A 14,184-nucleotide genomic window follows, 5' to 3' on the forward strand; every position below is an offset into this window, starting at 1 on the left:
CAGTCTTGCCTCTGGCCTGGGGCCTCATCACTTCCATTGTCATGTTATACTCTGTTCTCCGTTCTTAGTCTCTACACTATGGAAAATTCCAGCTCTGCTTCAGTGCAGCCATCCCAGACATCCCATAATAACCAGGATGATTTGTTAACAGGGGCCCCACATTATCTGTGTCAGTAGGAGCAAAAGGAAGTCTTTCCCTTAATGCCTGACTCACAATAGATGTTCAATCAATTGTTTTTGGATGGATTTGGGGAAATAATATATGTTAGTTTTGTTTAAAATAGTCACCTTTTTTTTTTTTTTTTTTTTTTTTTTTTTTTGGTTTTTCGAGACAGGGTTTCTCTGTGTAGCTTTGCGCCTTTCCTGGAGCTCACTTGGTAGCCCAGGCTGGCCTCGAACTCACAGAGATCCGCCTGGCTCTGCCTCCCGAGTGCTGGGATTAAAGGCGTGCGCCACCACCGCCCGGCTAAAATAGTCACCTTTTTAAAAAACTGTAATAGAAATTGCTGCCCAGAGAAAACCAAAGATCACAAAGTGGGATGTGTAGGAACGAATCTAACCTTGTATGTCCTGTTGCATTCAAATCCCCAAGCCTCTTGCCTGGGGGGAGTTTGTCTCTTGTAAACACACTACCAAGCGATAAGGAGGATCCACTCTGGTTCCAGGGCCTTAGGGAAAGCAGAAGCTGGAAGATCAGCTTGCTGGAAGTGATGTTGCAAGGCATGAAACCTGTATTCCTCTTTAGGACAGACTCTTCTTTAGTGAGAGTATAATATTATAGCCTGGAAGGTGAGGTACATGAGAGCAGTGTCCTCAACCTGAATACAATTCCTCATGTTGTGGTGACCCCCAACCAGGACATTATCCTTGTTGCCACTTCATATCTGTAATTTTGCTACTGTTATGAATCGTAATGTAAATATCTGCTATTCAGGGTGGTCTTAGGTGACCCCTGTGAAAAGGTCTTTAACCCCCAAAGAGGTCTCAACCTGCAGGTTGAGAACCACTGCATTAGAAGATGAGACTCTTGTCACTCCAAGGAAGGTCATAAAGGCTGATGGTCCCTGGGTCTGGAGAGAGAATGGTAAAAACAAATCTCAACAGGTCAAAGTGAGATTCTGCACATTATTTCAAACTAAATTAAGCCTGTTACTAAGATAACCCAAATTGTGATGTTAGATTATCCTGTATTTGATGGGACTGCCCACTGGCAAGCACTGGAATGTCTGGCTTCCTACTGATACTTTCGTTTAAATGTCTTTCTTTTAGATTTATTTAGTGTGTATGAGTGTTCTGCCTGCATGTATGTATATGTACCACATTCAACTGTTTGGTGCCCAGAAGAGGGTATCAGATGCCTAGAACTGGCGTTACAGATGGGTGTCAGCCACCATATGGGAGCTGGGAAACAAACCTGGGTCCTCTGGAAGAGCAACAAATGCTCTCACAAACTCGCTACCCCATCTGAATTTTTCTTATGAAAATGATCAGACATCTCCACATCAGGGAAGACAGTATAGTGCAACTATATTACAACCCAGCTCCAAACTTTATAACAGCTTTATAACTTAGTTACTTTTGTATCTTCACATCTTTTGAGGGCGGGTGCTAGGGTACTTAAAAGCAAATCAATGATTTCATGTTTCAATGATTTCATGAATACTTTGGCACCAATAATAAAAATCTCTAGGCTAATCCATCATTTTGCAATCTATAGAAATGTAACTAGTGAATGCATCAAGCAGATGCTAATGCATTTCTTCTCTTGCCAGTTTCCCCCTTGGCTAGAATGAGAGGCTATTCATTAAAATCACTATTATTAAAATTGAGGTAGAGGCAGAGTGAGTGTTCCTAGAACAGGAACAGATTTATAAAGTGGTGCACAATAATTTAGATAGCCTTGATATCCTGCCCATACTCTAAGGAGCAGATATTTAAAAATTATTCCTTGTCATCACTCACCTGGTCATTTCTGTTAGCTGCGAGAATTTCCAATTCCCCTAAAATTACAGCAAGTAATGTTACCTACACCTCAGCTAGCACCGTAGCCATGAGAGCTCTACACTTCCTGGCTCACTTTCTGTATGGATATATACATCTTTGCATATACCTGTACGCACTAGCACACAGGCATCCAGATAGGCTTTTTTTTTTTTTTTAACTTGGAATAAGTCAGTAGGTATGGAAAAGTTTTGTGGTTGTTCGACTTATATCTCATTTATGACCCAAGGACAGGTGGTAGAAGTCTTGATCAAATACTCAAGGCCACTTCTCTGTGCTTCCCAGTCTGGTGCTGTTGCAAAGTCACTACAATGATGTTTTATTTTTGTAACCTCCCCACCTCCCCACCTCCCCACTTCCACTTTTGGTTTGGATTATCTCTCTCGCTCTCTCTCTCTCTCTCTCTCTCTCTCTCTCTCTCTCTCTCTCTCTCTCTCTTATGTATACAATGTTCTGCTTGCGTGTATGCCTGCAGGCCAAAAGAGGGCACCAGATCTCATTATAGATAAGTGTGAGCACCCATGTAGTTGGCAATTGAACCCAGGTCCTCTGGAAGAGCAGCCAGTGCTCTTAGCCTCTGAGCCAGCTCTCCAGTCCCTGGTTTTGTTTTTCAAGAAATTATCTCATATAGACCAGCCAGCCTGACCTTCATCCTCTAGGTACCTGAGGCTGGCCTTGAACTCTTGATTCTCTTGCCCCCTTTCTTGAATGCTGAGATTGCAGGCATGCACCACCACACCTGCATTAGAAAGCATTTTACGAGTGTTTGAAGATGGCAATAAAGAAGAATTAACACCTCTTCACAGGGTCAGCCCCCAGAAGCTCTGAAAACTCAGAAACTGTGCAAAGTGGTTTTCTCTAAGGAGAGGATGGAAGTGAGGAGCTAGAGACAGCAACCGCTGCTCACTACATCTCTCAGGCAGTGTGATTGTTTTGCTCATGTGTATGTTTGTTCTTGTGTGTGCAGGTACACGTATGTGTGTGGGGGGGGTATCTGTAGATTACAGAGTGAAATAAGAGTGTCATTTACCAAGCATCATTTGACTTTCTTTTCCTTCTTCTTCTTCTTCTTCTTCTTCTTCTTCTTCTTCTTCTTCTTCTTCTTCTTCTTCTTCTTCTTCTTCTTTTTTCCTTTTTTTGCTTTGGAGACAGGGTCTCTCACTGGTCCTGGGGGCAGAGGCAGGTTTTCAATCCAATGCCAGGATTACAGCAGTGTGACACTGTGCCTGGGTTTTTAAATGTGCATCCTAGGAATCAAACTCAGGTTCCCATGCTTAGAAAGCATTCGCTTTACTGGCTAAGCTGTCTCCCAGACAAATTGATCTTTTACTGTGACTATCTACTTATTAAAATGTTTGAAATAATATTACAATTACCTGTAACCAAATAAATAATTATACGCATATCTTAAAATCTGATCTATAAAGTGCTGGAATGAGTTCTCTCCATATGAACTGTAAATATGGAGTTCAGTGAGCTCCGTCCCATAAAACTGGTCTGCATTCACTTCCATGGAGTGCCTTTGCTGGAGATGCTGTCTACAGCCAACTAGCCCTGGGATTTATAACGACCTCACAATCTTCTTTCTTGAGGTTCCATTTTCACTGATCTTATCACAGCTTGCTCTGCCTACTGAATAGGCTCCTCTTGATGTGTCCCAAGCCTCTGTCTCAAACCCTCCTTCTGCATTGTTTTCACATCTCAGGAAAGAACTGTGTGAGAACTACTACTCGGTGTCTCTGAAATCCCATGTCTGCCCCTCCTCCGCCACCTCCCATCCCTGAAGACTTCAGCCTCATAATACGGATCCAGTGAATTTACCCTTGCTTCACCTTCTCTACTCTGTGTCTAGCAGCTAATGGACTCCCTCTAAAGAGTAAATCGAATCATGATATTCTTATGCCGAGACCTTCCAGGGCCTCCCATGGGTGTGGTTGGAGTGTAAAATAGACAATGGCTAGAAATGTATAATCAGCAAATATAGTAATTTAGCATTGTACTATCAGGTAATTACAACTCATGGGGATTAAAGGAATAATTCCATAAGTATACACAAATATTAGCTATTCAATGGGAAAATGTTAAGTCTCAGATCATAACAAGACTGGGTAAGATTGAGACATCAAATGGACAGACATGTTCCAAAGAGGAAACATAAATTTCTAGCATGTATTTCGAAAGAAAAAAAAATAGATTCAATCACAAAACACAAACAAATAACAATCAAGACCTTTAAAAGAAAAGAATGCACTTGAACTCAGTCAGCCACCTCTAGCAGTCGGCTCGCCGGCAGCCTGATGGCTGACTGTCTGCCCTCATCCCACATCTTATTTATTGCCTGAGAGCTGCTTTTCCTGCTGGGGTATGAGTTTGAGAGACAGTTCTCTTTCTCGCTTCTCTCCCAGTTTGTGCGCAGGGCTGAAGGTTGCAGAGCTTTACAGCAAGTGTGAAATTCGGTCAAAACTTCAGACACAACAGAAGGGGAAGAGCTGTACTCTCCAACAATGACAGATGGTGATATAAATTATCCGACTCTCACAGAACACTAGCCACAAAAATAATGTATGGAGCTTTCCTTTATAGGATACCAAAATGTTCATGATCTGACGGAAAGGGGGAAAGAAAACAAACGGAACACAGAGCACACTGTCAACAAGCAAACACAGAAAGAAAACATCTAATAAATATCTATTTAAGACAAGCCATTACATTACACTTCCGTGCTGCAAAAATAATAAAAGCAGCCGCCTGCAAAGAGGGCTAGATAAGAAAACTTCCTGTTTCAACTTTGTCACTAGCGGGAGGGAAGAAAAATCTCAACTAAGGATTTGGATTACAAGCCGGTGTTTAAACTAGCTTTCAGTTTGAAGACACACTAGCAGCACTACCCAAGGAACTTCAAGCAGGGCCTTTCACTCAGCTTAGTCTCGGGTTGGTGGTTCCTTCCCATGGCTGACAAAGCACCCAGAAATCTCTTCTGTGACAACCAGACCTCAGTGACAATTGTCAGACACCACAGCATGGTTAAACACAAATGCGTTCTGATTCTAGAATTGATGAGATGGGACAATTTAAGTCTTTACGATTACCATCTATATTGAGGCTGTAGATTAAAAATATTCTGTACTTTATGTAATGTAGATATATTTAGTATTTGAGAAAGTAAAAGATTTATTTTAACATTTAGACATGGTGTTCTAGGTGAACATGTTTTGAAATATCATTACCTCAGCCAAGTATCTCTGAAAATGAGTGACCTTTCTCCCAACGTTTCTCAAGTACTTGTTCCCAAGCAAAACTGTTCTAACAGCTAAACTCAGTATCGTCGTGCGACAATTCAGTAGATACAGAGGCTAACCTGGTGGTCAGGTATAAAAGCATCTTTCAGATTGTGAATGTGTATGTGAAAACAGAGCATCATCACTATCACTAACATCTTTGAGCACCTACCACTTGCAAGATACTAGAAAAAGCCTGGCGAGAGGGTCGGCGGCATGGGAGTGTCAGCCTCTGCTTTCACTTCCTGAGTTCACAGATTCTGTTGAGCAACAGTATGCAAAGCACTAGGAATATACTGCTGGGCTCCATGGTTAGCAAACTAGAATATGCTGAAGACATAACGTGGCTGTCAGTTGGGAAACTTTTCTGCATATACAGAGAGCTGAATGCTACAGAAATTACAAGTTTGTTTATGGGTATATATGTAGTCCTAGGGCATTAAATTAGGGGTGCTCAGAAAGGCACACATTGCCATAAAAGACCAGGAGAGGATCTTTTTCAAGTAAGAAAGAAAAAAATCCATTTGCCCTAAAACTGGTGACTTTGGAAAGGTTAAGGATTATCTACCAGCCTCCAGTTTGAGTTAAAAATAAAATCTTGTCTCAACCTCAGAAGCTTTGGCTGTGGCTCAGTCTTCTCAAGTACCGGGCTTTGGTGTCTGGCCTTGAGAGTTTGTGACTAACCCAGCCTGGAGTTCCCTTGAATTAAAACCCTGGCTTGGTTTGTACATCTCCAGACTCCCATTTCAGTAATTACTCCATTAATTGAGTGAGAGAGTCACTTAACATGTCTTCAGGGGATGGAGGTCAGGTTGAACTAAGGAATGAAGATGACAGCAATCCCTCCTCTTTTTGGTAAAACGTTTTATTGTTAAATCGCAGAGTCACATATTTGGAACTAGCAGCAGCTGGAGGCAGTCATTGATGATTCTCTTGAGAACAGGATTAAGGCATATTATCATTGCATCCCTAGCAGAGAGGCCATGAGTCTCACAAGGCCCCTGGGGTAACAGGTAACACAGAAATTCACCAAGTCCTTGTCAGAAACTGGGCCTTCTTGAATCCTGGGGGTGAACTGTGTATCTACATAATTGTCTCTTGCCATCTTATTTTTCTCATGAGTTTAATGGCTTCTTATGCATACTTCTGAGCTAGTCACCAGCCTGACACTCCCCCCCACCCGCCCCCAAGAGTTGAGACATTCAAAAATTTATTTGTAAATATACAAAGGGAGTTCCTAGGCAATCCTTACTTTCCAAAGCCACAGGCTTAAGGGCTGACTTCCCCCACTCCTCTGACTTCTTTTTCCTCCTCTTTTTAAATGTAGAACAACCCCCATAATCCACCAGCTTAATATCTTCAAATTGCATATAAAAAGGGAAATAAATTCCGATTACCTACCCAATCAGCCACCCTCCAGTCCTTTCAATCCTGATTCATGTGTATATTTGAAACACCTGGGAAGTCAGCCCTTCCTCTGCTTCACTTCCTGACCTGGAGGCAGCTTTTACCAAGCTCTCAGGATTATATAATTTATGTGCCCTGGTCCTTAAAAATAATGGTGACGTACAAAAATTCACAGTGGAATCCTAGGTGGGAAGGCGCTTCAACCCACGCGCAGGTGGACAGACTAAGGGATGTGCGCCCTGCATCCCACACTCTGGGTCAAGAGCACCCGCCTACAGAGATGCAGAGCTGAAGCCCAGACCAGGCCCTGGGGCGCCGACCCCGAAGGAGCCGGCCACTTTCCCGAGCTTCCGGGCGCCGAGCCTCGGCCGGGACAGGGGCAGGGGCAGGGGCAGGTGTGGCCAAGCTCGGCGGGCACCAAGAGAGTGGCGGCACGGCGCAGAGCGGCGGGGCGGGCAGGCCCGGAGGGGAGTGCCCGCAGCCCGCCCCGCCCCTCGCGCCTCGGCTCCGCCTCGCCTCGCCATGGTGGAGCAGGGAGACGCGGCGCCGCTGCTGCGCTGGGCCGAGGGCCCCGCGGTCTCTGTGCCGCAGGACCCCGCGCTGCAGACGGGAGGATGGGCCCGGGGCGGCGGTGGGAGCGGCCGAGCGGCCGCGGATGCGCCCCGAAGGCGGGAACCCGACGAGCCAGCACCCCGCGAAGTGCTGCTGCAGCCCGGGCGTCTGGAGCTGGGCGACGTGGAGGAGGACCAGGTGGTGGCTGTGTTCGTAGTCACCTTCGATCCCCGCTCGGGTGAGAGACGCTTAGGGATGGAGAGATGGTTGGGGGCGGGCACATCGCCCGCTAGGTTTCGGAGGGCGCGGGGGAGGGACCCGTTGCGTGCGCACTCGCACCCACACACCTGCATCCCTCCCCGCTCGGGGGTCCCGGGGCAACGGGGGCACTGTGTCCCCAGACGAGAACCGAGGGATCCCCGGGGCTTTGTTCCGCCCCCCTCTCCGTCCCGCCGCGGCTCTCAGCTCCGCTCCGGTGCCTCTTCGCCGCTCTCTCGCTTGCTCCGCTTCAGTGCGGGAGGATTGGTGTGTGGCCGCGGGCACGTTGGCTTTTGTTTTCTCTGTTTTCCTGCTCGGCTGGAAGGTTCTTTTAGATGCCGAAAGGAGGGAACCCACCCCCACTCCCCACCCCGCGCGTACGTCGCCTCCCACGCGGGTCCAAAAAGAACCTATGCTCTATGCCCGCCCTTGCTTGTGGTTGCTCCCAGCGAGGTAACTTTCCCAGCCGCCAAGTTCACTTTCTCCGAAGGCTTAATTTTGAGGAATTAACGTGGGAGCATTCGGGGATGGGGTTGGAGAAGCCTTCTCTGGCAAGCTGTCTTTCTAGGAGGACTAACTGGTTATGTCACCCCGTCTTTACCCTAACCACCCACTGCGGGGGTGTGTGCGTTGCAACAGTGGGCGGTTCCGGGGGGTGGGTGGAGGGTGCAAGTGAACCACACGTCTGTGGGCTCTGCCAGGGGCATCGACATCCCGGAGCTGCTGCTCTGCTTCGTCTTTGAAGAAGAGGAACGCCCAGATGCGTCCTCCTAGCTTTCTCCTTGGAGTTGTTGCTAGAGTGAGGAGTTCGTGTTTGTGAGGGAAAGAAGGGTTTTCTTTCTGGAAGTTCCTACTTCCAGAAACTAGTCTTCCTACCCTGAAGGTATGGATGGGAGGAAGATTAGGATTATGTGAAAGGGATCCAGATGTGATGGAAGCTGGTGGCTTCTGGGCAGAATGGCTTAACTGTGGTCAAGGATTCTGAGCCCCAAACAGGCGTATGGTCCCTTAAGGCGAAAGCCCCGTTCTTAATAGCAGGACTTGGAAGGAGAACTCTGACTCCAGTCTGCTGCTTCGTTGCCGTTGCCGTATTCTATTGACTTCCAAACTTTTTTGACTCTGACCTGCCATGTGGAATTATATTTACATCACAACCAGCACGTTCGAACCAAAGGAAGCCAGAGTTGAAGCCAGAGTTTCCTGAAATAGTATCGAACCCCCTCTGTACCTTTTTCTTAATGTCCATCGCACATATTGCTTGACTCATAATTAGGACTCCTATACATACATAGTTGGAAAAATACTTTTTTTTTAAAGCAAAACCCTTAATGTTAGACAAAAAAAATTCTTTCTAGCTAACCGTATTTCCTGTGGTGTACCTCTTCCTGCAAAGGTAAATAGAGGCAAGTTTAAAAGTCACTTAAGTGTAAGAATTGGAAAGGAGACATTGGTGGCCTCACTGCATAATGCTAGCTGTCTGGTGATACAGTCTAGGGAAAGGAGGGGAAAAGAAAACCCCACAATAATCACAGGTAGAGCTGAAAATATAGATTGTTGGTCATTCATTGATCAGTTATTGGTATCCATCAGTTGGTCATTAGTATTGATCAATTCATAAAAGCCCCCAAAGACCTTGCATGGGTTTCCATTCACAGCTGGTGTCTGTCTATCTGTCTGTCTGTCTCTCTCTCTCTCTGTGTGACAGAGAGAGAGAGAGAAGATGGTTTTAAGACTAAGGACAGAGCTGTCACTAATACTGTGACATTCGTGCAGGCATTTTACTGTAATCCTGTTTGATTTAATTCTAACTACTCTGTAATTTGCTGATTATTTAACTTTGTTCATGGGGAAAGGCACCAAGGATCCAAGGATGGTTACATTTTTTTTTTAATTAACTGCCAGGATCTACTTGACTCCTAACCAGATATCTTTCTAGCATGCTCTGCTGCCTGAATCTTTGTCCCTCACTTTGCCTCATCACTTCCCTAGGGATCTGGGGAGAGGAAGATGTGTGCACCTGGGTGAGCATTAAGAACTTGGTTTAGTTGTGGCAAGAAATCAACTGTTTCCTGTCCATCTCTTTTCCTTTCATCTAGTCCAGCCCTATAAACGGCTCCTCTCATCCTATGAAATAGGTTGGTAGTTCTTGTGTAAACTAAAGTCATATAGCATATCTCTTAGAAGTAGCAGAGGAGTGAATGAAGGCCGCTGAGATAGGCTGGGTCACAAACCTCAGCACCAGGGCAGAGGAAAGAGCACCATTGTGCCCATGTGTATGGAGGTTGAGGAAGGACAGTTTGGAGAGGTGAGTGAAACCCACTTCGTCCCGCAAGCTGCAGGATTCACGGTGCCTAGAATTGTGTCTCTTTGTTTTAACTAGGATCTTGTCAACTCTCCTGAGTCCCAGCTGCCATATGTTCCTAATTAATATTGGGCCACCCAGGCAAGTTCCTCAGCCTGCATTACCAGAAGTAGTCAAGTAGATACTTCTGCTGTACCCAAATCTCACTCTGGTCCGCAGTCTGATCACTTGTCCATGTCTTTCCTGCCTCTCTCCTCAGTTTGCATTTTTAGGAGCTAATCCACTCCAACCACTGCACAGGCAGTGGACATTTCACGTGTCCTCTCACCCAATATGGGTTACTTATGGCATATGTACAAGTCAGTGTGTAAGAGCATACCTTGTGGATGTATGTGGAGAACAGGATCAGGAGGAGAGAGTCCCTAGCAGTGGTTTGTCTGTCTGGCAGTGGATGGAAGAGGGTAAATTAGTTACTTTCGTAGCTTCTGTGGCAAAATTCCAGACAAGAGCCTCTTAAGGAAGGAGGGGTTTGGCTTGCGCTTTAAGGAGATCCAGTCCATGAGGACAGGAAAGACATGGTTCTGCTAGTGTGAGGTGGTGGATGATATCACATGAACAGGAAGCGAAGGAGGATGAACGCTGGCACCCAGCTTGCTTCCTCATCCTTTTCCTTTTCCTTCAGCCCAGGACTCCTGCTCATGGAATGATGCTGCCCCCATTCAGAGTGGGTCTTCCCTCCTCAGTCAGACCTTCGCAGAAACACCCTGGCAGACGCACCCAGGGGTGTGTTTCTAAGGTGATCGGAAATCCAGGGAAGTGGACAGTTAAGGACTGACCATCACAAGGCAGAAGGCATATGAGGGAGGGGTGGATCCCTGGTAGAACTTGAGTGCTTTATTAGGATGGGGATCAGCCATCCTCTGATGAATGGAATTCGTTCGCACTTTTAAACGTAAGCTTTGGAATGCTTCTTTGGGCCTCTGTCAGAAAAAAAAAAAAATCAGAGGGGAAAGTAGAGACGTGGTTATTTCTTCTGGGTTCCTGGCTCATTGCTTGGAACTTACGGTTGTTTGGCCTACAGAGGACACGGAGAGCAAGGGCTCAGGTTCAAGGTAAGGCTTGCTCATATATACACAGAGTCTTTATCTGGAGCTGAGAACTAGCCGTAGGGTGGTAGTGCTGGCCATCTGGGCTACAAAGCTGCTATTGAAACCAGTCCCAGATAACTTGGCATGCTGGGTAGAAGAGGTTGGCTGCCAGAATATTGCTTTTCTCGTTATGTTCAAGTCTATGATTTAGGGCCTGATTTTAAATTTGTTCTTTGGGTTTCTAGTAACATTTCCTTTTTTTTTTTTTTCTTGGTTAAGGAAAAAGGTAATCTCATACTCAGGATGTCTCTGCTGGTGGCAGGAACCACTGCCCCAGAGTAGTAGAGGCTGATGGAGTCTTAACCCCTCAGTTCCTGGCTGGTATCATGTGAATCTGCCTACTTTAGACCGTTTCTGTCTGAGATTCACTTTCCACTGCTGTTATTTTGGGGGCTTTTCCAGGGCTGTGTGTGTGTTTGCCTTGGGGTGGTTCAGAAGGGAAGAGAGATGGTTGCAGGGCGTATCACCTGGTGAGCTTTTTAAGGTGTTCCTTCCTGATAACACATGAGTCACCTGTTCTCTCTCAGCCTCCAGCTACTGCCCACATTATGCAAACACCTCTTGGTCTGTCTGAATGCCGCCAACTATCTGTCAAATGGGAATATTTGCAATCAGTCACACCTACAGTCAGGTATGGTGTTGCATGACCAAAATTTAGAGTTCAAGGCTACTCTGGGCTATATAACAACCTATTTAAAAAAAAAAATAACCCACGCACTCTAGTTCTCATTTTAAACTGCAGATTCCCTGTCCAGTCATGGAAATACAAGCAGAGCAGGTGGAAAGGTATTGTGAGATTAGGGATAGGTCTGGTGCCCAAGTAAGTCGTAACTTGGAGTGCTGCCCAGCTCATCTGACTCCTTGCAGAAATGGGAGGGGCTTGACAGTGGAAAGCAAGTTCTGGAAATGGACAGTAAGTCCTAAGAATGACCCACTCACGGGGTCGGAAAGGGGAAGTCAATTCTCAGAGTCGATCGGAAAGTCAGAGGAGAGTTAACTCTGCCACTGCCCTTTCTCTGTGTTTTCCATCACCTGTCAGTGGTTGATTAGAATATAGTTGTGGTTATTGATTAATGCCACATTGGCAGACACGTTCCTGAGCTGTTGGTGATTCACCTGCTTTGTGGTTTTCAGGCTGAAAGTTTGTGGCCATCTGTTGTGAATTTAGTTTCTTGTCTTGAAGATCTACAGAGAAAAATGTAAGGGTGGTGGCTACAATGTCTACCACTCACTGTGTGCCTTCTGGGTCTTAGGACCTCTACTGTGGGGTTCCAGGAGCATGCCTCTGATCCTCCCCAACCGTCCACACAAGAGAAAAATAGACATTTAGAGCTGTGACGTACACCAGAGTGAGTGTGAGTGGCCTGTGACTAGAAGGTTTTTTTCTCCTGTGTAAAATTAGTGCATTGGAATTCAGCCGTAGGCTGACATATGGCTGCCTCGAAACTGCCAGGATTATCTTCTCCCCGATTCGGAACTCTCCATTCTGTCACTGGCTCTTGTTTTGGTTGTGTTCTCATCTAGGGCAATGTAAGATTACATCAAAATACGTAAGACCCAAAGACAATTGATATGGGCTGCACAGAAACTGGGCCGAACAAACACTCTTTGCGGTTTCTTCTATCTCTAGGATTTAGTGGCATGTTAAAAAGTGATTATATACAAGTAATGTGTTGTTGGGACCAACAGTGTTCCTGCTTCTTGCCTTTATTACTGTTTTTTCCTTTTTGCTATTTTGAGGCAGGATCTCTCACTCTTAACGCAGGATGACCTGGAACTCACCATATAGCCCAGGTTGGCCTCAGACTCCTCCCTTGGCCTCTTGAGTGCTGGGATTACAGATATGAGCCACTCTATCTGGCTCTTTCCTGAATCTCTGAGATAGAATTCCCTTTTACCTCCTGGCTGAAGCTAGAGCACAGAAGTACGTACTGATGGGGAGGAGCTGAGGGGTGAGATCAAAACCAATGTGCAAGTCTCAGGGGATGCTAGACAGTTCTACCCACCCTTCGGCCTGAAGGAGTTGTAAGAAGATGCTACTTACTCACTGTCCAGTACAGGAAACCTCAAGAGGAAGTACTTGACTTCACAATAGAGGGAAGAGCCTAAGTTCTAACTTACAAGATATTGGGTTCAAGATAGTTATTTTTCTGTACTTTAAATATTTTGAGATGAGGTTTTCAGCTTGCAAGTCTGTTTCAGGAGGATGTGGACTGTGCCATCCAGGACACAGGGAGTAAGGTTATTTCACATTTAAGCAGAAGCGTTGAGAGATAGAGGCAGCCCTATATAGATGGGACAACCTATCTTATGAGCTTTGTTTATTTCTACGGAACCTGGAATTGAACCCAGGGTTTCACAGAAGCTAAGTAAGTGCTCTGCCGTTGCTGCATATCCCTAATCTGGGACTGCCTATGTCTTGTCTACCTCAAGAGTTTCTAAAACACCAGCTTGGGAGGCCCTCACCTCGAGCCCCTAGGCTGACCTTAGCAGCAATGGGATGGCAGAGTTCAGACCGATGTGTACATCCACAGTCCCATTAGCTTCCCCGAGGTACACAAGTGGCTAAGCCATTATTTGTTAGTCCGGGTTCCCTTGAATAGGAAGGAGCATGTTTGCCTTTGCATGAGCTCAGCGCTGGGCACTGTGCTGCCAAGTTAGGCTCCACCAATATTTACTGAACGACCAGACTGGCTGAGTGTACACAGTTCAGACCACCACATTGGTTCCTTCGGTGACCGTGTGAAATCCTCCCCCTAAGCTGTCTTTATAGGAAAGGCTAGGCGGGACCTGTAGGTCCCTGTGATAAGCCCATGGTGTGGTTCAAAAGCTGGGAGGAGGCAGAGCTGGAAGGAAAGTGAGTTAGAAGGGAAAGGCCTGTGATGACGTTCTTTTATAAGGTCACGTCTTGTTGATCGTCCATGCTGCCAAACTACGTTTTTGTCGATAGAGTGAGGATGTTTGGCGAAATTGAGAGCACAGTGAATTCTGAGCCTGGGATAGGTAGGGAGTACTCCGTGTAAAGTTTTTCTGGCCTTAAATATTTTCCCTTAAGGATTTCCATTTTGGCAAAATCACTTTTCTTGACACTTCTACAAATTCCAGATAGAAGTTGGTTCCCCAATTCAGAATGCTTTTATAGAAAGATGACCTCAAATCATAATAGTTCCCTGTTCCACATTAGGTATGGTCCCTTCTCTTAATTGTGGTTTTGCAAAGTCAAAGATGGATGGATGGA

The 14,184-nt window shown here is 45.8% G+C and overlaps 1 protein-coding gene across 1 annotated transcript in view; it reads left to right on the forward strand.

The window, feature by feature from the left end:
- Positions 1-7,195: 7,195 nt before the first annotated feature.
- The window catches only part of Dennd11 (DENN domain containing 11), a 34,418-nt gene continuing 27,429 nt past the window's right edge, over positions 7,196-14,184 (forward strand). Inside the window, exon 1 of the mRNA XM_006997091.4 lies at positions 7,196-7,476. Coding sequence (XP_006997153.3) covers positions 7,209-7,476 — 268 coding nt within the window. The 5' untranslated portion in view covers positions 7,196-7,208. The remainder of the gene's footprint in view (positions 7,477-14,184) is intronic.

This window comes from Peromyscus maniculatus, chromosome 3 (assembly GCF_049852395.1).
Source record: "Peromyscus maniculatus bairdii isolate BWxNUB_F1_BW_parent chromosome 3, HU_Pman_BW_mat_3.1, whole genome shotgun sequence".
NCBI classification, from domain to species: Eukaryota; Metazoa; Chordata; class Mammalia; order Rodentia; family Cricetidae; genus Peromyscus; species Peromyscus maniculatus.